Source organism: Hemiscyllium ocellatum, chromosome 7, assembly GCF_020745735.1.
Source record: "Hemiscyllium ocellatum isolate sHemOce1 chromosome 7, sHemOce1.pat.X.cur, whole genome shotgun sequence".
NCBI classification, from domain to species: domain Eukaryota; kingdom Metazoa; phylum Chordata; class Chondrichthyes; order Orectolobiformes; family Hemiscylliidae; genus Hemiscyllium; species Hemiscyllium ocellatum.
Window position 1 is genome coordinate 59626721 of NC_083407.1, and position 27827 is coordinate 59654547.

At 40.1% G+C, this 27827-nt stretch overlaps 1 protein-coding gene across 7 annotated transcripts in view; it reads right to left on the minus strand.

The window, feature by feature from the left end:
* The window catches only part of LOC132817097 (formin-like protein 2), a 266557-nt gene that overhangs the window by 11611 nt on the left and 227119 nt on the right, over nt 1-27827 (minus strand). For all 7 annotated transcript variants that reach the window (XR_009644853.1, XR_009644854.1, XM_060827241.1 and 4 more), the window contains exons 13-22: nt 25753-25854; nt 22293-22590; nt 20988-21176; nt 17827-17951; nt 17483-17685; nt 15828-16062; nt 12145-12213; nt 5686-5766; nt 5418-5547; nt 4277-4440 (exon numbers count right to left, since the gene is read on the minus strand). Coding sequence is in view for 5 of the 7 variants with exons in the window: in XM_060827241.1 (XP_060683224.1) it covers nt 4277-4440; nt 5418-5547; nt 5686-5766; nt 12145-12213; nt 15828-16062; nt 17483-17685; nt 17827-17951; nt 20988-21176; nt 22293-22590; nt 25753-25854 (1596 nt within the window). In the remaining 2 variants the exon portion in view is untranslated. The remainder of the gene's footprint in view (nt 1-4276; nt 4441-5417; nt 5548-5685; nt 5767-12144; nt 12214-15827; nt 16063-17482; nt 17686-17826; nt 17952-20987; nt 21177-22292; nt 22591-25752; nt 25855-27827) is intronic.

The window sequence follows — 27827 nt, forward strand, 5'->3', positions numbered from 1 at the left end:
AATGAATACAAAGTCTCTGTTCATATCAGAATTACTTTAGAAACATTATCCTTCTTTTAGTTTAATTATGTAACATAAATTAGGGATGTTATTTATTATTTTCTTCACATTTTGATGCATTTCTCATTTTAAGATGTCAACCTTGGCTCTGTAGTAGTATTTGTGTCTCCAATTCAGAAGATCAGAGACTCGGAACTCCAGTGGAATACTCAGAATTCTGCATTGTCTGAATTTTCAGATGGAATTGTAACCCCAAGGTTCACCTATCCTTTCAACTTGATCTTAAGGATTCTGTAACATTTTTCAATTGTCAGAAAAGTTTTTGTATTCTGCTGGCCAGCATTTTTGCTCGAACACCCTTAAACCAGTTCATTGTCATTTATCTTATTAGTTTGTTGGACTTCCATCTGTATGAATGGTTTGTCATTTTTTGTCTACCTCTGATCACTAGTGACACTTCAAGCCCTTTATTAAATAAACAGTGGGACTGATTATATGATGAAATGCACTACATAAATTTTTTTAAAAATCATTATTTATCTGAATGCAAACTGCCCTTAAAGCCACTCTTACATAGTTTTGTTGCATTTCATTTATTTGTATGCATTTCCCAGATCCCCAAAATGTTTAACTTCAAACCTCAAGTATAACGCAGATATATGCAAATCTTCTACAGATGGCAGTGAAAATTTAACAATGCCCACACTTCCCTAATTCATTGAATTCTGCATTAATTGTTTTTTTAAAAAACACACATAACGATGGTGATTGTTCTTACCGTATTTCTTAAGGTAGATCGAATAAATCTACCATGTAAAATTACAGCAGTCAGTTCATCCTAAAGGTATCTTTAGTAAACAAACACTACAGAAGACTATTTATAAGCAGATGGTGGTTCAGCCTGATGCGGTTTCCAAATATTTTATATTAGATTACCTACAGTGTGGAAACAGGCCCTTTGGAAACCAGTCCACACCGACCCTCCGGAAGAGTAACCCAACCAAACCCTTTTCCCTCTGACTAATGCACCTAAAACTATAAGCAATTTAATATGGTTTATTCACCTGACCGGCACATCTTTGGATTGTGGGAGGAAACCAGAGAACCTGGAGTAAACCCATGCAGACACGGGGAGAATGTGCAAACTCCACACAGAGAGTCACCCGAGGCTGGAATCGAACCTGGGACCCTGGTGCTGTGAGGCAACAGTGCTAACCACTGAGCCACCGTGCCGCTCTAATGACTGATTTTTCCACATTTATTGAAAATATTTCCAGAATTAATAAGTACAAACCATCTAGATTTAAATCCATCTTATAAGTAAGGTTACACAAGCAATGAGCTCTCTCTCCTTTTTAAACTTTGCAACAGGGACTGTATTAAAAGACAATCACCAGGAAACGTCTCCAGGTTACTTGGATACAATTAATCACATGAAAGAAAACCTTATCTAAATAGATAAAAATCACAACACCAGGTTATAGTCCAACAAGTTTAATTGGAATCACACTCGCTTTCGGAGCGACGCTCCTTCATCAGGTGACTGTGGATCCTGATGAAGGAGCGTCCTCCGAAAGCGAGTGTGCTTCCAATTAAACCTGTTGGGTCTATAACCTGGTGTTGTATGATTTTTAACTTTGTACACCCCAGTCCAACACCGGCATCTCCAAATCTTATCTAAATAGAGATATCCTTCATTGCACAGAGCCATCTGGTGTTTATAAAAGAGATTACAGTTTCAAGGTAAGGGTGTGTTTGAGTTACTGCTTTAAGTGCCTTCCTGTGCAGTCAGTGGTAGCCAGTTAAAAACATTTCATTGAAACTGGGTGTAGGCACACCCAGTGCTGTCAGGAGGGTGTTCTAGCATTTTGATCCAGCAATGTAGATACAGTTCCAAGTCAAGATGGTATATCACTCAGTGAAGTTGAAAGTGCTGGTGTCCATGTGCTGTGTATGGTCCTTTCTGGTGGTGGAAGATTTCACAAGGTAGTGGTGTGTTGGAAGAGTCTTGGGATGTTCCTGTGGTGCATTGTACAGATGGTATACCCTGCTGCCTCCCTGCGGGGGTGAATGGAATGCACATCGAAGGTGACAGAGAGGATTTAATCATGTAGACTATTTTGCGCTGAATGGCACTGAATTTCTTTGGTATTGTTGGAGTTATACCTATCCAAGCAAGTGGACAGTATGCCAGCACACCCATGACTTTTGTTTGTGGTGGACAGTCACTGGAGAGACAGGTGAGTTACTCGCCATTGAATCCCAGTCTCTGAACATCTCTTGTAGCCACAGTATTTATATGGCTAGTCCAGCTCAGTTTCTGATCAGTGGTAATTGCCAAGTTGTTGATAATGGGGATTCTCCTGTAGTAATGTCAGTGCATGTCATGGGGCGATGGTTAGTTTCTGACTTATATAATGTGAATCTTACTTCCAAATTATCAGCCCAAGCTTGGATGTTGCCCAGGTATTGTTGCACATGGAAACAAACTGCTTCAGTATCTGAGGAACTATAAGTAGTGTTGAACATTATGCACATCCTTACTTCTGGGATGGAAGGTCATTGATGAAGCAACTGAAGATAGTTGGGACAAGGACACTATACTGAGGAACTTCTGCAGAGATGTCTGGGACTAAGATGATTGACTTTCAACAACCACAGTCATCTTCACTTTTGTTAATTATGACTATGACTCCATCTAGCAGCTTCCCCCCCCTTACCAAAAGGCCCAGTGGAGATTTTCTCAAAAGCTACAGTCATTTGGGAACAAACTTGATACCACATCTTTTGAAACGATGCCTTGATGTCAAGAGCAGTCACTCTTATCTTATGGTGCTGAGTATACCACAGAAACAATGTGGGATTGAGCAGCTTGAAAAGTACATAGGGACAGAAGGAAGCTATTCAGCCCCTTGAACCTGTTCCACCATTCAAGGAGATCATGGCTGATCTGTGGTATAACTCCATATACCTTCCTTTGGTCTTATTCCCTTTGCTTAGGCAGAAAACGCTCTCAATCCACTGCCGTTTGTGGAAGAGAGGTGTGTCTGTGTGTGTGTGTCTGTGTTTCCTAAAATTACCTCAAAGTTACGCCAGACTGTTGAACAGCAGTGTGCTCTAGTTCTAGAATTCCCAACTAGTGGAAATAGTTTACCTTTATCTAACCTGTCATTTCATGGTAACATCTTGAACACTTTGATCACATCACCTCGAGAGAAAACATGCCTAATTTGTATAGTCTTTCCTCATAACTTAACCTTAGTTAGGGACTTGAGTAACTTAAATAGGGGCTTAATCTTGCAGAGATAACAGAAGTCTTGTCCCTAGTGTGGTTAGTGATGTGAAAGAAGATGCTGCTTCAACAGGTAAAGGGATAAGATTGCACTTTGCCCGTTACGTGGTTGCCATGTTAGCTATCATCCCAATTACAAGAGATCATTAACATGGGACAATAAACCAATAATGTTCTGGGTACAAAAGGTGGAATCTCAATCCACCCATGGCTAATGAGGTAGCAATAGCAATAGTGCACTGTTACTTGTACCAGGATTGCTTTTTGCAAGAGTAAAAGTTGCCATTCTGAGCTTTAGTACCCTATTGCATAAGACAGCTTAACTTTATAGCAATCCTTTATTTTGCTACTGTTACAATCACTGTTGCTGTTAGATGACTAAATTCTTTGAAAGAGATGTTTGGGCTTATTCCTCAAATGGCCACTTTCAGATAGCACAGTCTGGAAATGAAAAGGCAGCCCTTGATTTTCAATCATTTAAATCAATGGATGAAGAACTAGGTGCTATGACCTTACAAATTCCTAGGCAGTAGCTCCTCACTGGGAAATATTAGAGATAACAATAGGAAAAGATACTGGTAACATGACAAGTACTGAAAGACGTTCAGTGAGTGGCATTGAGAGCAATAAATCATATCACAAAGAGTTAATGGGACTGACGTACTGGGTGTTGCACATTAATGTTCATGACTATGAAACTCAAGTGCCATCATTGAATGGAGAGAAGGATTTTTCTGAGTTGTACTCCAGTTTTATTCAATTTAAGGAAAACAGGATTTAGATCCACACTGTATAAGAGATAATATTTAGATTCATATTGCATAAGTTATTAATAAGTTTCAGCTTCAGTGGGTACTCGAGGCAGCACAGGATATTTTATCACACAACTTTGTCATCAGGCATCACAAAGTTGAACTGTTAATGGCTAACACATTTATGCTTTGACCATCAAAAGTGAAGGTAACTATAGTAAAAAATTCTTGCCTGTGATATTTTTGCATCCTCCTGCAATTTTTTCAGTTTTCCTTCATTGGCATTAAGAAATTCTTTTAGCACAATGTTATGCTCATGCATCGTGTACTCTCGCTTTGTGAGGTCCATGCCTCTTTGGAGCTCTTTAACATCCAGTAAGACATTCTCAAGGGACACTAGTTAAAACACCAAAATGAGACAGAATCAACACTGCAACAATGGCTCAAAATGTTATTCATTGAATCAAATGTTGATAAATATATATCGGTTACAAATGATGATACTTGGATCAAAATCACAAAGCTCCAAATAAAAATAACTTCAAAATTTTGTGGAACATCAAAGATATTAGTCCATTTTCCATATCAACCAAAAAAAAGCCTTCTCAAAACAAATTTTTTTGACAAAATTCCAAGTGAAAAGATTTTTAAATGATTTTTCTCCAAATTTAACCTTGTCTCTTTTAGGTCTAATTTTTGTCTTCTTGTTCATTCTAAAAAAAATCTGAATTGCACTTGGAGAAAAGAAGTTTGTAAAATCAACAAGAAAACTGACTTCAAGAATATTTCCTTGTCATGCAATAGCATGCCATCTCTATGTCACAGCAAGCATCAGAAGGTGGAGAAGTCATTGTTTTGGGTGTAACCCATCTTCAGGACGGGTTACATCCAAAATGTTGTCTTCTCCACTTCCAGATGCTGCCTGGCTTGCTGTGTTCTTCCAACCTCCTGCTTGTCTACCTTGGATTCCAGCACCTGCAGTTTTTTTTTTGATTCTTTATGTCACAACAATACAATTCATCTTCAATATTAAGAATTGAAATATTCTGACTTATACAATATTGTCTATTTTTGGGGCTGTCATTATGTTATAATGCAAGCGACACAATGTAAATTTCCATGTCTTCCCAGGCAGCGAATGATCTTGTGATCAAAATGAAGCAACAGCCAAACAAATTCATTCCTAAGGAAGGGAAAGGGAAAAAAAAAGGATCTAACTGTCAGGATATAACTAGCTCTGTCTTCTCTTTTGCACATTCAAAATGCTAGTTCAAAACCTCTGTTTGTGAAGATCTGGGAATAATTCATTTTTCTACCTACACATCTGTAGAAAGCAAGAGAGCACACAATTTAACAGAAACATTCCTCAGTACCTGCAGCTGCTTTCTCCACATAGTGGAGCTCATTGTAGAAGAGGGATACATCAGGATACTTCTCCTTGATAACATTTGCAATGTAATGTAACAAGGTTTGTTTGCGATCTGTTGACTTTGTATCTAAAAGCTGCCAAAAGAAAATAATAAATGAAATAATTATGCTTACATCATTTAATATATTGATTAATCTTACAAGCCATTAAAGTTTGAAAGCATTTTCATCTTTAAGTTTTATAATTATTAATTTGTAATAGAAGTCTCTTACCAGGTCTAAACTCTGCAGTTTAAATCCATATACTGCTCCCCTCTTACTGCTGTTCATGTAGTTGCCTAGAGCCAATATTATCTACAGAAGGACAGAAGAATTAAGTTACCAATCTGACAGATCTGGACAAGTAGGAAACTTTGATTTATTGCAATGACTTGCTAGTGATATTATTGTGAAGAATTAACATTTCTGTACATCTTGCAATAACCATCATTCTATATTCAGGTCATGACAAACAGGTTTATATTAATGTTTCAGAATTTTAACACTAACTTCACAGCTGCCACACTATTGTTATTGGCCTTACCTGTCCAAATTCATCCAATCTTTTAACACAGGATATTTTCAGATGCTGAAACTTCCTTCTTAATTATGTAAGATATAATAGTGATTTTAGCACTGCCTCAATGTAGGATTTAAATTCACTTCCAACGAAATACAAATCAATCATTCTGTCACTTGGTGACTACTGGCACTCCTATGCCATCACTAGTGAATTTCTCTTGACATTGTTCATGCGAATGAGCAGGAGTTCCAACTTTGGAAAGTGGGGATGAGAATCAGTGAAATAATTGACAGTGGCAAAACTTTTATGTTAGCTGTGAAAATTTTGAGTCAATATAAACTCTGACAGCTTGTTGAATACATCTAAAATGTACTTAAAGGCAAGTCTTTTAATATATATTATTACATGATCCCGCATAACTTTCCTGAGTAGTCTGGCCTTGGTGGGCATTGACGTTCAGCTACAAAGGTGGAATGATGTTAAAAGTGACCATATGCTTTTAAATCATTGCACAAACGCTCCTTACGGAATAGTTTGTCTTCTGCAAAGGCTAATGATTGGTAGCTACTTGTAAGTTCTTTACTGAAGAAGTGGAGGGGAAGTGGCTTTGGGAACAACTAATATTAAAGGAAAATGCTGCCATGCTAGAGATTTGAAGTAAAAACAGAAATTGCTGGAGAAAGAGAGCGGCTGTGGCAGCATCTGCGGAGAAAGAAAGAGGGTTAATATTTCAAGTCCAGTAGAAATGCTTTGCCACCAGAAATGACTGTGGCCGAGATACTTAAAGTGAAACTGTGGTGTTGAATATATCATATTCACCAACACCTGGTGGGAAATGATTACATGCTCATTATCTAAGAAAGAAAGATGTTGCCAGAGTTAGTTGGAGAATCACACATAGACAAGTCAGCCAAAAGTTCTCACTAAACCTTCCCATTCCTACTACATAGAAAGGTCTGTTGAACATCACCTGGCTCATTGTAAGTCAGGAGCTTTCAAAGGAGCCTGTGGTGATTGGCTCCAAGAGCCCAGAATAATATGCCAAGATAAAAATGTTGGCTCCCAGGTTCTCAGTCTGAAACAAGACAGTGTCCATCCAATTCTCACGAGATGATATGAAGAAGCTAACCCATCGAGCCTGGGAGTAGAACACACTGTGTGAAGTGCCAGTGGCTCACGCAAAGGTTTGATAAGCAGTCCTACAAGAATATGAATGATGTCCTCCACTCCATCAGGCTTATCCTTTTCTCTGCTACCTCACCATCACAGGGGCACCCAATCTCATTCTGCCACTGCACAAGAATCACCCAAATAGTTACAGCTTGCAGGCCCTGGCAGGACATGCATGGTGTACTCAAGGGCTCACACTCACTTCAGCCCTTCAACTATACCAACCCTTTCTGGACACTGTGCTTCCTTTGTTGTGGTTCTGTTCGCCGAGCTGGAAGTTTTTGCTGCAAACGTTTCGGTCCCTGGCTAGGGAACATCATCAGTGCTATTGGAGCCTCCTGTTAAGCGCTGCTTTGATGTTTCTTCCGGTATTTATAGTGGTTTGTTCTTGCCGCTTCCGGGTGTCAGTTTCAGCTGTAGTAGTTTGTATGTGGGGTCCAGGTCGATGTGTCTGTTGATGGATGTTCTTGCCACTTCCGGGTGTCAGTTTCAGCTGTAGTGGTTTGTATATGGGGTCCAGGTCGATGTGTCTGTTGATGGATGTCCTTGCCACTTCCGGGTGTCAGTTTCAGCTGTAGTGGTTTGTATATGGGGTCCAGGTCCATGTGTCTATTAATGGAGTTTGTGGATGAATGCCATGCCTCTAGGAATTCCCTGGCTATTCTCTGTCTGGCTTGTCCTATGATGGTAGTGTTTTCCCAGTCAAATTCATGTTCCTGGTTGTCTGAGTGTATGGCTACTAGGGATAGCTGGTCGTGTCGTTTTGTGGCTAGCTGACGTTCATGGACGCGGATTGTTAGCTGTCTTCCTGTTTGTCCTATATAGTATTTTGTGCAGTCCTTGCAGTCCTGGACCCCATATACAAACCACTACAGCTGAAACTGACACCCGGAAGCGGCAAGAACATCCATCAACAGACACATCGACCTGGACCCCACATACAAACTACTACAGCTGAAACTGACACCCGGAAGCGGCAAGAACAAACCACTATAAATACCGGAAGAAACATCAAAGCAGCGCTTCACAGGAGGCTCCAATAGCACTGATGATGTTCCCTAGCCAGGGAACGAAACGTTTGCAGCAAAAACTTCCAGCTCGGCGAACAGAACCACAACAACGGACACCCGAGCTACAAATCTTCAACCAGACTTTAAACTGTGCTTCCTGCTCACATGATTCTGCACGTTCTCAAATTACTTTTGTATCCTGCTTTTGTGTGCGAGTGCACCTGGTGTCAGAGGAAGCACAAATGGGTCAGTCAACAACATTGCAATCTGTTCTTCTCAGATCAGTACAAAGGCAAAACTTGGTTTGCAAGGACTTTTCTGCATCTTCCCCCATTAATTGTTCCTCTTCTTCAGGCATGAGCATCACTGAGCACCCAGGTTCAGTGCATAGGTCAGAACCTGAGGTCTTCTGCACCAGCACCACCTCTGAGGAGGAAGCCTGTGAATCTTCAGGGGTTACACCAGCAAAGTTACTCACCTACGCGCTCAACAAGCACAGTGACAGTCAATTTGTCAAGTACTCGATTTAGACACAATGTGATGAAAACTGATACATGTCTGCAGAAGGAAGAGGAAGAAATGCCCAAGATCTCAGACTCTTAAAGGACTGCCAGAGACCAGGCATCTGTGCTGCCACATGCAAAAAATGTGCCTTTGTATTTGGCCATAAGTCAAATGGTCAACCTAGAGAGATAGACAGGCATGCCAGAGGTCCTCAATGCACCAGAATCAAAAGGTGGACTCCATCCATCTTCTGTCTACTGTAATGTCTCCAGCATGCGAGTCCCTGGTTGTCTCCATGGAAAAGCTGGTAGCTATGTTGAAGGTTCAGGTACAGCAGAACACTCAATGGCTTCTGAATATGCTCAGACCTGCTCTCCATTCCACTAGCCATGAGTGCTCAGCATCAATGGAAAAGCATTGGGAGAAACAAAGGCGAAAGTGAGGACTGCAGATGCTGGAGAGGAGAGTAGAGAGTGTGGTGCTGGAAAAGCACAGCAGGTCAGGCAGCATCCGAGGAGCAGGAGAATTGCTGTTTTGGGCAAAAGCAACTTGACCGTATTCCAGGTGCTCCTTCTTTGCAAGGAGATGGGGTGGTGCCAGCATAACCGAGTGTAAGAACACCAGAAGCTTCTTTTCAAAGAGTTTTTACAGTGCACAAACAGGCCATTTGGCCCAACAGGTCCACCCCTACCCTCCGAAGAGCATCTCAGCCAGAATAAGCTCCCCACCCTGTCCCTGTAACCCTACATTTCGCATGGCTAATCCACCTAATCTACAAATCCCTGGACACTACGGGCAATATAACATGACCAATCCACCTAGCCTGCACATTTTTGGACTGTGGGAGGAAACCAATACGGACATGGGGGGAATGTGCAAACTCCGTAGACTGCTCAGGATACTGCCCTACCCCTCCACCTCCCTTTAGCCAGTGACCCCACTGCCTCCAAGGATTAATGTCAAAAAGGGTGTCACTACACCTGTATAAAACACTCCTAGCAGGCTAGGGCCCTTGAGGACTGGAGTATGCCTGCCGATGTCTTCAAATTTAACATTATGTACCAGTCAGCAGCTCTGCTACCTCCACTGGGGAAGTATCCCCCCACTAGACATGGTGGGAATTTTAGGGGATGGGGTGGGTAGAGGAAAAGGAACCCTTCTAAGGGCATTTCATTATCACGGTTGTCCATTCATTTCTATACTTCCATGTGCATGTATGGAATGAGTTGCTAAAAGAAGTGGTGGAGGCTGATACAATTACAACATTTAAAAGGCATCTGGATGGGTATATGGATACAAAGACTTTAAAGGGATATGGGCCAGGTGCTGGCAAATGGGACTAGATTAGGTTTGGATACCCGGTCCAACTCGTCCATGCTAACCAAAGTTTCTGTGCTGTACATTTCTATGACTCTGAGTATATACTCACTTGTGCCATTTCAATGTTTGTTGTAGTCTTATTGTTTTAGCAGAATCCGAAAAAGGTATTTGAACTGAAAGATGTAAAGCATCTTCAAGTCAATGAAATGATGTGATACATTTCAATCATGCACTTTCAAATCTCTTTAATAATCAACAAAGTGGATATCAAGAGTTCACCTCATCCATCTGGCAGCCAGACGTCTGTAAATTGGAGGATTAGGAAATTAGGAATTGGAGTTTGTGTGCAACAGATGTACCTCCGGCACATGGAAGGTGATTTAAGGTCATGGGAGATATCAGAACCTTGGTTGTCCCATTTCTAAACCCTATACATGCACTTCTTAAGAGTGTTGGCAAAATCTGACATGTATCTATTGGTTCCAGGAGGGAAAGGTCTATCTGGAGTTAACGTGACACTAAATATTTAAGGTTGCAATGTGGGCAATAACCATATCAAAGGTCAATGTCTCATAATTATGGAGCTGAGTGGAGGGAACAGCTCAAAACCTCAGCCCAGGCTAGCAGAAGCAGTGTCAGTAAAGATACTCAAGGCAAGGGTGCAATGAAAGCTCATTATAACTCCACTGCTGTAGAATGCAAAGTGCAAGGCAAATAAGGAGTAGTCTCAGGATGTGGCACAAGTCGGTGATAATTACATGACAGTGAATTCCCCGATGTGATTCTTTTACACGAGGACCATTTTAACACAAACATCCAGGACTGCAGACTTGTGGAAGTCCTTACTGTATCACAGCTGCATCCGCACTAATTTTAACCCAAGGCAAGGTTTGTTCAGATGAAGGAATTCCAGAAAGAAACGTCAACATTTTATAGCACAGATCAACCAAGTTGAACAACAACTTAATCCCTGTGTAATGTTGCACACAGCAAGCACAGCGTTGACGGCCAACCGAATAAATGAAATGATCAGAAACAGGAGACGTCTTAATTTGACTTAGTCATCCAGCCAGCAGGTGGCGATAAGTTAGTTGCTGGCCTCCAGGCTCAGGAGCATTGCCATGGATTCCTCCCTAAGGGTCAATTCTGATTCATCGGAGGATGCTAACATTCATCTTCCTCCTCAGAACTTTCCTCTTCCTCCTGCATCTTCTCCTCAGCCAACACATACACCTCCTTTGATGACTGAAACGGTGGAAGACTGCACTGAGGCCAAAGAGCAAAGTCAAGAGATGCACACTTGGTTTGTGTGGTGGAGTTTCTGACAAGTTGGATATTTCAAATGGGCAGAGATTAATTGGGGAAGGGGAATTCTAGTCAGTTGTATAATTAATAAAATGCAATTACATGCAGATAAACTTTTTGCCACCTGACAGTAAGAAAGTCATTCTGCCATCTGAGGAGAGAGGACAGTTCAATGGCTAGAATCTGAGTTTTGGACTCTTGCTGAATTAGCTCATCATGTTGCTGTTATTCTTACCACCTCAGCGAGTGGAAAGTCGAGAGGAACGGTTAGGATTCTGAAGCATGATGTGGTAAAGTATGATAAAAGCAAACCAAATGAGTCATTTTATGCATTAAATGTCTTAGAAATGGCATGCATTTCCTTCAAGTACTGCACTTATTTCCCTAAACTTTACTCCCCCCCCCCCCCCCCCCATCTCAGTTTCACACTGGCACTCTTATTGCTCTTAATCAGTGTAATTTCCAAACTCATCATTAGCAATGTTTAATTCAAAGTGGTGCTGGAAAAGCACAGCAGGTCAGGTAGCATCCAAGGAGCAGGAAAATCGACCTCTATTCCTGATGAAGAGCTTTTGCCTGAAATGTCAATTTTCCTGCTCCTCGGATGCTGCCTGACCTGCAATGCTTTTCCAGCACCACTCTGATCTAAATGCTGGTTTCCAGCATCTGCAGTCCTCACTTTTGCCTCATCATTAGCAACACCAGGGCAGATCTGTTTAATAAGGATATATACCTTTCAGATTTTAATACATAACTTTTACAAGAATAATTTGAAAGTAACCCCAGTTGCAAGAATACTGTTGTTTTATTTATGTTCTATGTATATTTATGCTGTCAGACATTAAGATAATTGCAACTTACCTCCAGAATTTTCTTCAATTTTTGAGATGCTTTTATTGATACAGATGCAGCTATTATAGCGTGGAGTTGCTAAAGCAGAAAGAAAGAAGGCTAATGATTAATTGTTTAGAAAATGAGCTGCATTCTTAATAAGTCTGATATTTAGCAAGCTTTACATAGAGAAGTTCACTTTAGCAAAGTGGCTGTTTAAAGCTGGAAAATTAAGTTATACAGAACAGAAAAGTCAGAAATTCAATTTGTACCAAGTCATTTGGCCTTAGCCATGGTGGAGGCATGATAGCTGATAAGGTACCCTTTCTCGTTTGCCATCCAAAGATGTATGTTGGTATTTGCTAATGACAGAATTAGTCTCATTTGTTATGCCTTCCAATTACATTACAACATTCACTTCAGTGAAAAAACACAGAACCTAGAACAGTACAGTACAGGAAGAGATTCTTTGGTCTACCATGTCTACGCCAACCATTATGCCATTCTAAACTAATTCCATCTGCCTGCACGTGGTGTATATCCCTTATACTTCCTGCCAGTCCATATGTATGTCTAAATGCCTCCTAATGATTGTTACCATAGCTGCTTATACCACCAACCCTGGCAGTGTATTTAAATCACTTATCACCCTCTGGGTAAAACATTTTACTCACAGATGTCTTTTAAACTTTTCCTCTCTCACTTTCAAACAGTGTCCCCTGGCATTTGACATTTCCACCCTATTCATGCCTCTTCTAATTTTATATACTTTGATCAGGTCACCCCTCAGCCTTTGACATGCTAGCAAAAACAGTTTAAATTTGTCTTCTAACTAAATGTACTCCAATCCAGGCAACATCCTGGCAAACCTCTTTTGCACCCTCTCGAAATCCTTCACATCTTTCCTATAGTGTGGGAACCAGAATACTTGTAATACTTTCAATGTAGCCTAACTAAAAAGGCCTTACACAGCTAAAACATGATTTGCCAACTCTTATACTCAATATCCTGACCGATGAAGGCAAGCATGCCGTATGCCTTTTTTTAATCACCTTATCCATTTGTGTTGCCAGTTTCAGGGTGCTATGGACTTGCAGCCCAAGCTCCCTCTGTATATCAATGTTGCTAATAGTCCTGCTATTTACTGAATACTTCCCTTTTGCATTTAATCTTCCAAAATGCATTACCTCTCACTTGTTTGGATTCAACTCCATCGGTCATTTCTCTGTCCAACTTTCCAGCTGATCTATATCCTGTTGTATTCAGATAACTTTCCTCACAAGCCACAACTTACCAATTTTTGTGTCGTCTACAAAATTACTAATCAGCCCACCTACATTTCGTCTGAGTCATTTATATATATTATCAACAACAAAGGTCTCAGCACTGTTCTTTGGGGAACACCACTGATCACATACCTGCAGTCATTCCTCCACAACCACCTCTCTGTGTTGACCAAGCTAATTTAGTGTCCTACTTGCTAATTCACCATGAATCCCATGTGACTTAATCTTCTGAAACAGCCTACCATGAACGGCCTTGTCAAATATCCATGTGGACAACATCCACTGCCCTACCCTCAATCATCTTTGTTATTTCCTCAATAAACTCAAATTTGAGAGACATGACTTCCCCTGCATAAAGCCATGCTGACATCCCAAATAAGTCCATTCTTTACCACATGCAAAGACATACTGTCTCTAAGAATCTTCTCCAATAATGTTCCCACCACTGATGCAAGTCTCACTGACTTACAGTTTCCCTTCTTAAACGAATGTGCAACATTGGCTATTTGCCAATCTTCTGGGTCCTTGCCTATGGCTAACGAGGATAAAAAGATCGCTGTTAAGGCTCTAGCAATCTCTTCCCTTGCCTCCTTCAGGATCCTGGCATAGATCCAATCAGGCCCTGCGATCTATCTACCTTAAACTTTTTCAAGACACTTAACACCTCCACCTTCATAATATTTACATGCCTTAGAATATTAACCCCTCCTATTCTTACCATCATCCATGTCCCTCTCCGCAGTGGTGAATACCAATGTGAAGTACTCATTAAAAGGACCTCCCACTTTCTCTGGCTTCACGCATAGATTTCCTCCTGTGTCCTTGAGTGGACCTACCCTTTCCCAAGCTACACTTTCGCATGTTTTGCAGCTTGATCAATTCAAGCTTCAGCAGTATTTATTTAGTATTTGCATTGTTTCAGAGTCAAGCAAAAGCCTCGTTGGTGTCAGAAGGATTTCTTTGAGCATGCTTTCAAAGTTGAGTCAATACCTGGACTGCATGAAAGCTGCAGCAGATTGTCTTGGTGATCCCACTAGTGGTGGGTTGCTGCACAGAGGCCTCTACCAGACTGGAAGTGGTTTTGAAAATGTCCACTACCACCATAGGACAAGCAGCAGGTTCGATAAAGAGAATGTAGTTTCTGACGGATATTTTCTCCTGAAATACCTCCTGTCATAGGTCCTAAGACAGTACTCCTTGGTATGGTGGGTTTAACATGAGGAAATATGAAGTGCTAGTGGGGTCAGGAGGTGGTTGAAAAAGACCAGATCTAGGTTGGAGTAGAGTTTCTCCAGTAGCTTGCACATTACATTTGCCATTTTCAAGGCCAGAATGCAAAATTGTTCACTATGGAGTATCAGGGAAGGTAATTTAGGTGAAGAGTATCTGTGATGGTGCAGTTAACTTAGTTAAGTTGCATATAAATAATTTGATGTGGGTAGTTTGATATTATACTAGTGTATCGTATTCCACAGTTGTGTACATGAAAAGTCCTCAGGATTTTGGCCTGTAATCCTGTAAGGTACTGGCCAGTTTCCTGCTGTGGTTGCGGTTGTTTATTGTTGCTTTAATTTTTTTGGCAGTCTTGAACAGGTACTGTTTGCATATATGAGGGTTAAGTCAAGAGAGCAATCTTGATAAAATAGGGTGATGTTCCAGCCTTGAGCTATTCAATGAGATCATGGCTGATCTGTGACCTAAGGAGAAAGTCAGGACTGCAGATGCTGGGGATCAGAGCTTAAAAATGTGTTGCTGGAAAAGCGCAGCTGCGCTTGATCTGTGACCTAACTTCATATACCTACCTTGGACCCATATCCTTTAATACCTTTGCTTAACAAAAATTTGTTTACCTCCGATTTAAAACTAACAACTGATCTAGGTAAATCTAAGCATAAGTAAACCTCAGAAACTGGTTTAAGGTTAGAGTTATGGCCAAGACAGACCCCTCGAGTAGCCCATTCATCTATTTCCTCCAGGCACCAGTCATAACTAAAGTGCCATACCAATAGAATACATGACTGTAGAGGTTCAAACATACAACTGTCCTGAACAAAAAACATTAATTTGGGAAGCATTAAGACTTCCTTTCTTCTCCAAAGCCTTTGGAAGCTTGGAGATGGAGTTGGTAGTTTTAAAAGTATAGTAGATGTGATAACTGTGTTTTTTCTTTCTCAAAGGTGATTGCAGAAAAAGGATGTTAGAGAACACACCAAAGAACAGACAATTTACAATATTAGCCAGCACGATTACCAAGATGGGGAATTGCATAACTAGCAGCGTGGTTGTGATAGTGTTGAGAAAATGCGAGTGGTCAAATGGATTAAATGAGATCAGGAGGAACAAGGATGAATTCAAAGAGAAACATGGGAGCAGCAATAAATCTTGCAGTCAATTAAACTTTAGACTGTCATGGAGTCAAGTACTTACCGGTGTCAGCATCTGAACGCTCTCTATAAAGTTTCCAATGAAAGCCATAATGGTCATTCTCTGCATCAGTCTTTCAACCTTACTGAACTGCACCATAAACCGGTCTTCATCTGTTAGATTCTCCAATGGTTTTCTCTCTCTTTCATACTGTCTGAGAACCTTAACTTCATTTTCTGTTGGCAAGAACCTCATTAGGCACTCAACAAAGTCTACAGGTAATGTTTTCAAGTCAAACCTAATAGAAATAAAAAAAAGTTCCAACACAAATTAGGATAAGTGCATATTTTCTTTCAGAAAAAGAATACTTCTAATACACAAGGGTAAATAACATATCATGCGATCATTAAAAAGTCACTTTTATTTACTTCTTGTTAAGTTTGAACATATTACTGACAGATTCTGTCCAATTTTAAATCTCTCTCTCATCTGTCCTGTTCTAAGGACACTGATTCCTCGTTAGGGTGTTTTTCTTTCCCACATCTCTTTACTGAATAAACTTGTTGGATCACTGAAAGAGTTGATCAGGTTTGTAGTTCTATGCTTACATCCTTCCCCCTTTCTTTGATCATGGGTGTTAAATCTGCAAACTTTTAATCTGCAGATACTACTCCAAAGTCCATGGAATTTTGAAAGAAGACCACCAATACTTGCACTATTTTTATAGCCACATCTTTCAACAATCTGGAAAATAGATCACCAGGTAGTTGTCAACTTGCATCCCTGCTTATTTCTCTTTTACTACATTTTTACTAGTATTTGACTTATTTTCTATTTCCTTATTTCCCATCATAAATTCTCTTGTCTCTTCCTGTAAAGTATTCACATTTATCTTTTTGTTAACATTTCCTTTTTAAATTCCAATAGAAAATTTTTCATCCGTTCGTATGTTCACAATGCAAACTTGCTAGCTTGCATTCATTTTCTATTCTCCCTACTGTTGTCAACTACTTAGTCCTCATTTGCTGATTTCAAAAATTCACCCAATCCTCAGGCTTTTTTTCCCAGCAACTTTGTTACTGTCCCCCTTGAATTTGTATCATTTTTGTCAAAAAGTGTGGTGCTGGAAAAGCACAGCAGGTCAGGCAGAATCTGACGGGCAGGAGAGTTGACATTTTGGGCATAAGCCCTTCATTAGGAATGTGAAGGGCTGAGGAAGGGCTTTTGCCCAAAACATCGACTCTCCTGCTCCTCGGATGCGCTACACTTTTCAACTCTTATCTCCAGCATCTGCACTCCTCGCTTTTTCCTTGTACTATCCTCGACTTCCTTTGTTAGTCACGGGTTGAATCACTTTTCCTGTTGGGTTCTTGTGCCATACAGGACATTTTTTGTTATAAATCATGTATTAATTCTTTAGATAATTCTTTATGTCCAAAGTCATACTTTTCACAATTCACCCCACCAACTTGCCCCTTGCCCTTTCATAGTTTCCTTGTTTACTTTTGAGTGAACAATATCATGTCAGAACTTTATGGAAAATTCCTTCATATTATGTTTATGCTCTCCTACAGGTTCCTTTACAACAAGCATTCTTAGTGAAAATATTATAGTAGAGAAGTGAAAATGAAGAAAGTCTAAGTAATCTCCTCTCAAGACAAAGGCTGAAAATGTAGATGAGCAAGATTTTCTTTGCTGAAGAAATTTCAATTACTCACATCTGGATAGCTCTGCATATTTCATCAGTGGTTTTTCCAGCCTTTCGCAATGTGATGGCAAGGTTCTTGGCTCTGTTGGGATCCAGCAACGTTACTTTGTTCGACCCCCTTTGAATCACCTTTTGTCTATTAGAGACTACATCCACGGCTGGCCCTTGGGCTTTTGTTTTAAATATTTCTTCAAATTCATCCACGTTCAGTTCCTGTAAAGTAAAATTCATACATGCAGGCAAATGTTGTGCTCAATTTATGGAAATCAGTGGAAATAAATCAACAGTCATGATTTTAAATAAGTTTCAAATTCATACATATCCTTATTTAAAAATATTAAACTCAAGATGTACCTCAAGAATTCTCTCATCATCAATGTCATTGAAGACAGTGCCATTGATCTGATTGGGCTTCAGTGCCACCCAGTTAAAGACTGGCATACGGAATTTCGTTTTGATAGGTTTCTTGATCTTCACAGCTGCATAAAAAGAAGCTCGTTTGGCATTGATCATCATCACTTAAGCCATCTATAACATACACCAAGTTATATTTTAACCAAATGTTTACTGCTGTTGTGATCAGCAATTACAAGCCATTCTCATGCAACTACAAAATTTACAAGTCTGCATTGTCTCAGAACCTAATTACCGCAAATTATTTGATTACTACTACTTTTTTCAAAAAAAAATTGTACTTCAGGAAAAGTGTACATTATTGATGATTATAATTTCAGAGGCTCCATTCGTGAGCCCAAGGACAGGTAGTATAGTCAAATAGCAAATTTCTCTTTATTGTTTTCCTCACTGACTCTGGGGGAAACAATATGGACACTGACATTTAGCAGTGCAAATCAGGTTGAATATTAATTATTTTCAGACAGATTTGGACTCCAGGCTAAGAGCAAATCAAATTATTCCGAAAGGTTGTGTTGGCCTTTTTTGGCACTGACTAAATGTTAACCTCTCCGAGGTTACTGAATGACCAAAGTGGTAAAACTGTCTTGCTTAATGTGCAGAGTTATCGCATAGACAGTGGCAATATCAAAACTACTCAGAAATCAACAAATTATTCAATGCATTATTCAAAATCAGAAGCATGCAAGTGCAAGATCAAGTTGCAATTTCCCTAAATTAAATTCACAACTTCATAATTAACAGTGAACACAGTCAAATGGAACACACATGCTAACTTTATTAAAATCAAAAGTTTCTACTTGAAGCATGCATACACGAAGACAAACAAAAGAAATAGTCTAAAACATAGAATCTTTCAGTGCAAATTCAGATTTTCTAAAGTTCAATCCATAATATACAAAAAGAAAATACCCAATACATTTCGAGTCAGCAAATGAGAACACTATGAAAATGGAATGTCGCAGCCACCCAGCCTGATCATTACCACAAATATATGAACTGATTCATCTCAGTAGTTAATAACAGCAACAAAAACATTGTATTTTTCAATGCATGTGTGATTCAACCAATTATATTAACTCTTGGAATTTTTAATAAAAATACCAAAGAGGGGCAGTTACAGAATTTATGATTAATTTCAAGTAGGTAAAATTTACTGGGTGTACAAAACTATGCAACATTACACTCAGATAAACTACTTGATGTGTTCTAATTTTGTGAAATAAAATGCACTGAAAGTACCACTCTCAATAAGTATCACTGCTTGAAAGACAAGACAGTGTAATGCACCAATAGAGCATAAAGAAACCTACAGAACAGCTTGATTGGTCCCTCTTGTATGGAAGCAGAAGGGTAGATAAAGAAAGATAGGTTAGCAGAAGAGAAGTCATTTAACAGTGTGCAAGGGACAGCAGAAATCATTTATCATTGCAAAGCACTCTCATGGAGAAAGTAACTTAGGAAATTTATTACACCACTTTACCACTGATGGAACTCAGAACTACAAATTGCATAGATTTGTCATGACATTGCTTGTTCAATATTTTACTTTCTCAAGTTTTCAATATACCAGAAAATTATTATGATATTACCATAAGCCAACTACAACGCATAACATATTGTTGATGCAGCCTCATTGATCTACTGTGCGCGTTGTTTTTACATGTGGTAGTCATAATCGGACCGCAAATTCCAATCCAATCGGAAAATAAAATGAAGCTTATCTTTATAAATCAAAAAGTATTTTCAGATGTTAACATTTTAAATTGCATAATGAATCGTTGTTACTGGCATTTAATTTTGGTCATCATTCATCAATATTCTCTCTTTTCTGTCCCAATTTCTTCATTCCCTCTTCTCTTTCAATTACAAAACACAGGAACCATTTTTGGTAAAAGAAAAATCAACAGGAGATTTCCTCTTTTGACACCCTTCCATTTTCCCAATCCTATTATTTTACCTTCTCCTTCTATCCATTGGTAATACAGAAATAAAGATCTTTAAAAATCAATCATTTTCAGACTCAGATGACTGAAGGTCACTCTCTTTAACCTCCTGCCAAAAGGTGTTAAGCATGACTCAATTTCCAGTTTTTGTTCACTGTCTCCATGTGAAGAAGTTTTGCTTTCTGTCTAACAGTCTTTAGTTGCCATCTGCTGTCAGAGGCAACCCGAGATCAGGATTGTGATACGCAAAACACTTATCCCAATGGCCAAACACCTTTCAGTAACTTGCCCCTTTCTGTAAGCTTTCATCTTCCTTAGCTGGTTTAATGACGTGGATTAATATTAAATCCCATGATAGGTTGGAGAGTTAAAAGTTAAAGAAACAAAATCAACAAACAACCTACAGCTCAATAAGGCTGTGAAGTGGCGTCAGGAGCAGTAGGTTACAGAAGGTATGTGTCTCTTAGAGCTCTCTGTGTGGACCAGGAAAAGTACTGTAACAGTCTTTCAAGTAAATCTTTTGACTTTTCTATATTGCTGCAATTGACTGATCTCGCTCATCCTACCACTATCCCCCAAAACACCTTCCAAACTTAATCTCAAGTTGCCTGCTCTGGATGATTCCTGGCCTAATACACATCTGCTCTTTCCTCCCCCCACTCTGACTGCCAGCATTGGAACATTCCCCATTAAGTGCCAATCTTTCCAAACTGTCTTCTGCCAGTAACTTACCCACCAGCCAGCCTGTCCATGTGGCTGATGGTCAGAAAATGGAGGAAGGAAAATGATAAAAAGCTATCCTGGCACCAAGCAGGATCTGCATGTTGGTGGGAGCCACCCACAACCACAAGCACGCCATCTCCCAACTCCACCTTTGTGTTATAACTGGAGCCATAGCTTCCCTGGCTGAAAGTCACAAGTGAAGTAACCCACACCTACACCAAAATTTACCAGCCAGTTTAAAATATGGAGGAAGAAACATTCAAAATTCTGATGGCATGCTGAGTATCCTTTTTTTTACATCCAAATAAGCCAACCCTTTTTTTCACCCAAAGTACATTATCAATATCTCCTGACCTCATGAAATGATCAATTAGTGTCATTCCCAGCAAACTAGGTATCTATAAAATTTGTGATGGTATACCATCATATTACCTGCTAAACCAGGATTAAAAATTAGAGTCGGGGCTGTCCCTGGCAATGGAGGAGCTGCCGGTGGTGGTGGTGGTGGTGGTGGTGGTGGTGGAGGTGGAGGAGGAGGTGGAGCTTCTGCTGCTGGAGGTGGTGGTGGTGGAGGAGGAGGAAGTGGTGATGATGCCTGGACTGAGACTGGTCCATTTTGTACTGCCAGAAAAACAAAAGAACAGAAGTTATGTTTAGCTCTCAGAAAAGATACAAATACTAGTGCCATCCTTGCAAATATTTTCTTTTTTCATGAAATTGAATGACATTGGCTTTCAGAAGTAGTTACCTAAACGTGTCAGGAGAAAATTAACATTAAATATATGGCGATAATTTTATTTTATAGTTTCAGAATTACAGCAGAAAATTTCACCTTACCACAAAGGGAATGTTCTTCCTAGTGGATGAGAGAGGTTTAGATAGAATACAATTATCTTCACTGTGTTTGCCCCGGGTCTCACACATGTCCAAGAGATACTCATGGTTATAGGTTATTGTAACACAGAATAAAGATTATATTTTCTTCTAAAATCAGCCAAGTTCATCTTGTTTGCGGATTAAGAGCAAGAGAGTTTCCAGGATAGAAAGCAGTGGTCTACTATGAGGAGAAAGCCTGGTGGATTTTCTGGCAATCAGACAACCAATAAAGGATGGGCTGTTGTCAGGTTTTCTAATGGAATCACGACCCTGGACAAATCAGTCCCACACACTTGGAAATGACGCCCTATAAAAGCATCAGGACCAGAACTCAGCAGCATCATGGCACAGGCAGTGGCTACTGAGAGAACAAACCCAGAGATTTCTCAGTGGAGGATCACTGATGAGAAGCCTAAGCACTGACGGTGGAGGCCTCCTGGGTTTGGGTGTTGTAGAAAGAGAGCACTTAAGTATAGAAAGCAAAGGCAAGGAGTGGCTTGCAGCAGTCACACTCCTGCCCTAGGTCTGGTTCCCCAGCCATGCACAAAATTAGTGCAGATTGTGGCACCCCAATTTCCAAATTATAGCTCACCTGCACTGGTTAAACTTGTGTAGGCTAACTCTTTACAATCCCTTTTGGAACGGAATTAATTGCAGCCCAGGCAGGATGAGACACTTAAGGGGCTACTGGTTTGGAGAGATTCTGGTCCAGCATCATTCTGCCAAATTAAATTCATTTTCCATCTCTAGATCCACTGCCTCTTGACCTGGGAGATTGTGCCCACAGTTATTACTACATCAGCCAAGGTAATGGAATTGTACTATATTTATTCCCCATATTCAATCTCAGTAATTCCTTACCTGCACCTGGCAGGCATGGAGGTGGTGGGGGAAGGGATGACATTGATCCTGATGCCTCTAGTGGTGGTCCTGTATAAAGGCTAGATACTTGCTCAGCCCCTGGGGACAGTGCTGCAGAAGACAAAACTGGTACAATGGCAATGTCACCATCTCCTTTCTTCTGGACTTTGATAGACCCCTGCTTCTCCAATTCATGGATCTTTTTCTCTAGGTGGTTATGTCTTTGTATGGTCTCCTCCTTCTCTTTGATCATTCTCCGAAGTGTGTGTACCTGGGTGTTGGTATCTTTGTAAACCTCCTAGGAAGGGGAAAGGAGCAAAAAACACGAGAGAATATATCAAGAAACAAGATCTGGAATTTACACTTGCATGCATCATTTTCATATCACATCCAAATGCTTTCCTTTGCCTTCCCTTCATACATTACTACAAGAAAATTGACATTCTTCAGGAAGTATTCATTGTCAAGACATCTTAAAATTTTATATCAATGTTAATAAATTGGAGCAGAATATGAACTTGCCAAAATGCCACTAGCAACCCCAGGTGTATGTTAAACACAAATCCAGTGTTTTGAAGATCAGACAGAAAATAATCTCTAAATATTTGATGATGCAACCTAAAGGACATTTGCAGAAAACCTATAGAAATCGTTATACAATGTAGGAAGTCTGAAATTTAAAAAAAGAACTTTTAAACAGCCCTCAAAAAAACCAAAATAAAAATTCAAATGTAACCAAATGCTCTAACTCAAATCATGAATCATTCATAACATTTCCACCAGTCTCCCCATTCTTGATACTATTTAAAATGCAGGGCACTTGCAGCATAAGCTTCACTATGTTGTAGTCTGCAGCAGCAAACTTGTATAGGGTCAGGTTCAGGTCAAGTTTACTTAAGACACCAAAACAGAGCATTAAATTAAAGTTTAACTGAAGTTCAAGAAACTAGCATAGACCATGAGCTTTCTGTGGACCTCAGCATGGGTGCATAACTGATAGCAGCAACCAACCAAAGCTGATTGTGAAAAAGAGTCATGTTGATCGGTAATCAGTCACAGGACAGCAAGGTATTTTTTTTGTTGGTGGCGGCTGCACTGGCTTGTAATCAACCTTAAAAATTCAAGTGTTTTAGAACTGGGTTAACCAACAGTTCACAAAGAGGAATTACACCTTCTCATAGAAGGAAGGCCTTGCACTATATATGGCTCTCTCAAATTCTGGATGCCGCAAAGTTATAGTTCATAAAGTTCTTGAAAAGTGTGATCATCTTCAGCGGTTGAGCAGGGCGGGGAACCATTCCTCAAAAGGTACTCATTGCCTGATCATGTGACCCAGCATTGGAAAGGAGAGCCCATGGAGAATCAGCCAACTGTCCTTCCTCTAGCCCCCACCTAGCCACCAATGCCATCCTACCACTGCCAACCCATCCCCACTCAGCTATCATTTGGATCTCCACGACTGACCCTCAATTCTCTGTTGGGTGCCATATCACCACTCCCAGTGGGTCTGATGGGCAATGGAGAACCACTGGCCTCTGACTGGTCAGCAGCTATAGAGGAGTGGGGTTCCGGCCCTCCAAAGGGGACTGACTAGGTAGCCTCTTGAATTGGTGGGTCTCCAGAAGGGCAGGTAAGAACTCCCAGCCTTAAATTCACCCCAAGACTCAAAAGATATTTCCACCTTGATTGTTCTCATAGTATCTCTAAGTGAAGTCTCAAACTTTAAACCCAATTATTTTTAAATCTTGTGGGTCTGAGGAAATTGTTTAATCTAGTGGTCTCTGGATAGACCACTGGCAATGGAAAGAATCTTTCAAACTACCTGTCTGATTGGGATTGGCATCCCTCTATATACAATAGACAAACACATTCTGATCACCGAGTATGCCATATAACTTAATTAATTTGGAAGGACTAAAACATGTTCCAAAATTTAACAAACACTCGTTTCAATACAGTACTCACTAAACTGGCTCATGTGCAAACTTTATGTTGGTGAGCAGGAAAGAGACAGATCATGAAATTGCCCTTTTCTTCACTGAAACATTTATTGATTAGTTTGCTACTGTGTCAGCTGAATGATCTCAGTTACACAACCAGTCCTTGAATGGCGCGTAAAGCTGGTTCAGAAGATTTTCCCAATACTTATAATTTTTATGAAACGATGAATCACTAATGTGTGAAAGATGGAGTTTCTTTGCCCATCTAAATTGGCTTGGATCTTTTTTGAAACTGACTATTTGTCATTGCCACAATTGTTTTTGAAAGGCCTGGACTCCCTTTCTAACTCTACGACTTTTTCTATCAGCCTATGCCATATAAATGGGGATAAGATGCAGAGAATCCTATACAAGTTGCACTAAGCATTGCACTCATTTTGTACATTGATCATCTTGGTTCTAACCAAAGAATGGCAGAAAAAGGGGGCTCTGCTTAATCCATATGAACCTTTTCTGGAAAGCTACATTAGCCCACTATCCACATCTTAGGCATTACCATTGACCAGAAACTGAACATGATCAGCCATATAAATACTACCTGTACATAAGCAGGTCAGGGGCTAGGAATCCTGCAGCATGTAACTCCCGACACCTCAAAGACTGTCAACCATCTGCAAGGCACAAGTCAGCAGTGTGTTGGAATACTTACCATTTGCCTGGATGAGTGCAACCCAACTGAACACAAGAAGCTTGACATCATCCAGGAAAAAGTAGCCCACTTGATTGGCATAAACATTCACATCCTTCACCACTGACGCTCATTAACACGAGTGTATACCTTCTACAAGTCATTCTGCGGAAATCACCAAAGGTCTTTCGACACCATCTTTAAAACCCACGACTACTACCAACAAGGCAAGGGCAGGAGATACATGGGAATACCAGCACCTGCAAGTTCTCTTCTAAGCCACTCACCATCCTGACTTGGAAATGTATTGCTGTTTCTTCAGTGTCATTGGGTCAAAATTCTGAGATTCTATTCCTAAGAACATTGGACTGCAGCAGTTCAAGAAGGCAACTCACAACCACCTTCTCTAGGTCAACTAGGGATGTACAATAAATACTGGCCCAGCCAGTAGCACCCATATTTCATGACAAATTTTTTTAAAAACTCATGTAAAAGAATGAAAAGAAAATGATATAAAGCTCGACTGAAATGCAATTTTTTTACATTTAAATACAGATTTATAATGCTGTTAACTCTTGGCAAGTTGGAAATGCTTCTGACAATGTGTGAATTATGTTTTGAACTCAGTTACAGAACACTCATCAGCTGATTAAAATCATAATTTAGACAGACAGTGGTTAATTTAGTCTATGTAACAGTTTAAAAAAAGCTTGCAGCAAATTGGTGGCCTATTTCTCTTTCCATAAAAGAAGCAGCTGGTTCACACGATTGCTGAAGACCAATTTTAAACCTATTATGTGTCACAGCTGCAAAGAAATCCTTACAAACTTACTCTTATAACTTCCAGTTCTTTACTTCTTTGCATTAACTGCTTTTCCAGTTCCACAATTTTTTCCATTGCTTCATTTTCAGTATCTTGCAACTTTTCTGACAACTGAAATTAGAATTTGATACATTAGTCCATTGTTTGCAGTGGTCAATAGCAAGTCTCCTCTATGCTAGTCAAGAAGTAGTTTAGCTCCAGAGTATGAGGTTTCAGAATTACATCTGAACTACAATTTAAAGCAAGTTACTTGATCAAAGATAGATTGGCAGTAGAAGCACTACAATTATAGTTAAGTAAGGGAAATCCACATGGTTTGTTGTTTCAAACTGTCATCCAGTCACTGAGGTATTACATTTTGGTAGGGTAAATCAGGGCAGGACTTATACACTTTATGTGTTGCTGAACAGGGAGACCTCAGAGCGCAGCCTCATACTTCTTTGCAAGAGAGTCCCACGTAAATGGAATAGTAAAATCAGTGTTTGATATGCTTGCCTTTATTGGTCATTGAGTGTAGGAGTTGGGAGGTCATGTTGCGGCTGTATAGGATATTGGTTAGGTCACTTTTGGAATACTGTGTTCAATTCTGGTCTGCCAGCTATAGGAAAGATAGTGTAAAACTCGAAAGGGCTCAGAAAAGGTTTACGGATTTGAACTATGCTGGGGTTATTTTCCCTGTAGTGTTGGAGGCTGAGGGGCAACTTTACAGAAGTTTATAAAATCATGAGGGGCATGGATAGGGTAAACAGTCAAGGTCTTTTCCCTGGGTTTGGGGGGGGGGGGGGGGGGGGGGCCGCAGGGTGGGGTGGGGTGGGAAAGAGTCGAAAACAAGAGGGCAAAGTTTTAATGTTGGAGGGGAGAAGATTTAAAAGGGATCTATGGGGCAACATTTTCACAACATTTAAAAGGCATCTGGATAGGCATGTGAATAAGAAGGGTTTAGAGGGATATGGGTCAAAAGCTGGAAAATGGGACTAGATTAATTTAGAATATCTGGTTGGCATGAGCAAGTTGGACCCAAAGGTCCGTTTCCATGCTGTACATCTCTAGGACTTCTGACAGAACTATGTCAAGGTTAGGAATGGGCAAAACAGGATTCAGTTTCAACACACTCTCACTAGCTGTTAAATAGCCCATCAATGCTCAGCGCCAAGGTTTAAAGGTCGCTACTTAGGAAAGGCAGCAAAAGGCACTGGCACTCATGGCATGGACGCCCAGGAAGGAGTTAATGCTGGAAGGAAATGACAATATGGGAAATATTGGAAAATATAAACTGCAAAGTAAAAACATTAACTGCAAGACATAATATAGAAGAGACAAACTTGCTTTTATTTTGAGCACCATCTTATCTTTCATACTAAACGATTTCAGTCTGAGATATCCACATTTAGAAACCAGTCTTAATTCAGAAACTCTGAATTAAAACATTGCATTATCCATTGGATTGAGTAAAGGCAAAAGACCTCAAGTACATTCCAGCTGTAGTGAAGAAGACACTTGCTCCTGAACTAGCCACCAACATTTCCCCACTCCACCACATGCTAGCCTAGCTGTTCCAGTGCATCTACCCAACAATATGTCCTGCAGACAAAGCACAGGATAAACCCAGCTAATTACTACCCACAGTACTAGCACATATCAGCACAGGGACTGAAGCTATCAGACCATACTACCCAATGGCATTTATTCAGCCATAACCTGCTCACTGACAGGGCGTGGTATCAGGAACCCAATCAAATTGAAGGCAATATGAATTGAAGGGTAAACAAGAGCCATATCTAGTTGTGTTTATTGGAGATTAACCATCTTGGTCTAAAGTTGTTACTGCAGGATCTTTTTTAAGACCCAAACATCTTCATCAATCAGTGGCCTTTATTCCATCATAAATGGAAAATTAAAGCTGATTAATTGGACAAAAGCAATTTCAGTGCGATGTGAAGGGATCTGACTCAGGTAAATTGAAATCAAAAACAGACAGAGAAATCTGGAAGAGAACTGTAAGCTGCCTTTAAAAATGACATGGTTTGGATACATTTGGGGTATAGATACATAAGGAGGAAAGCCAGAGCTACTTAAAGGGAAAA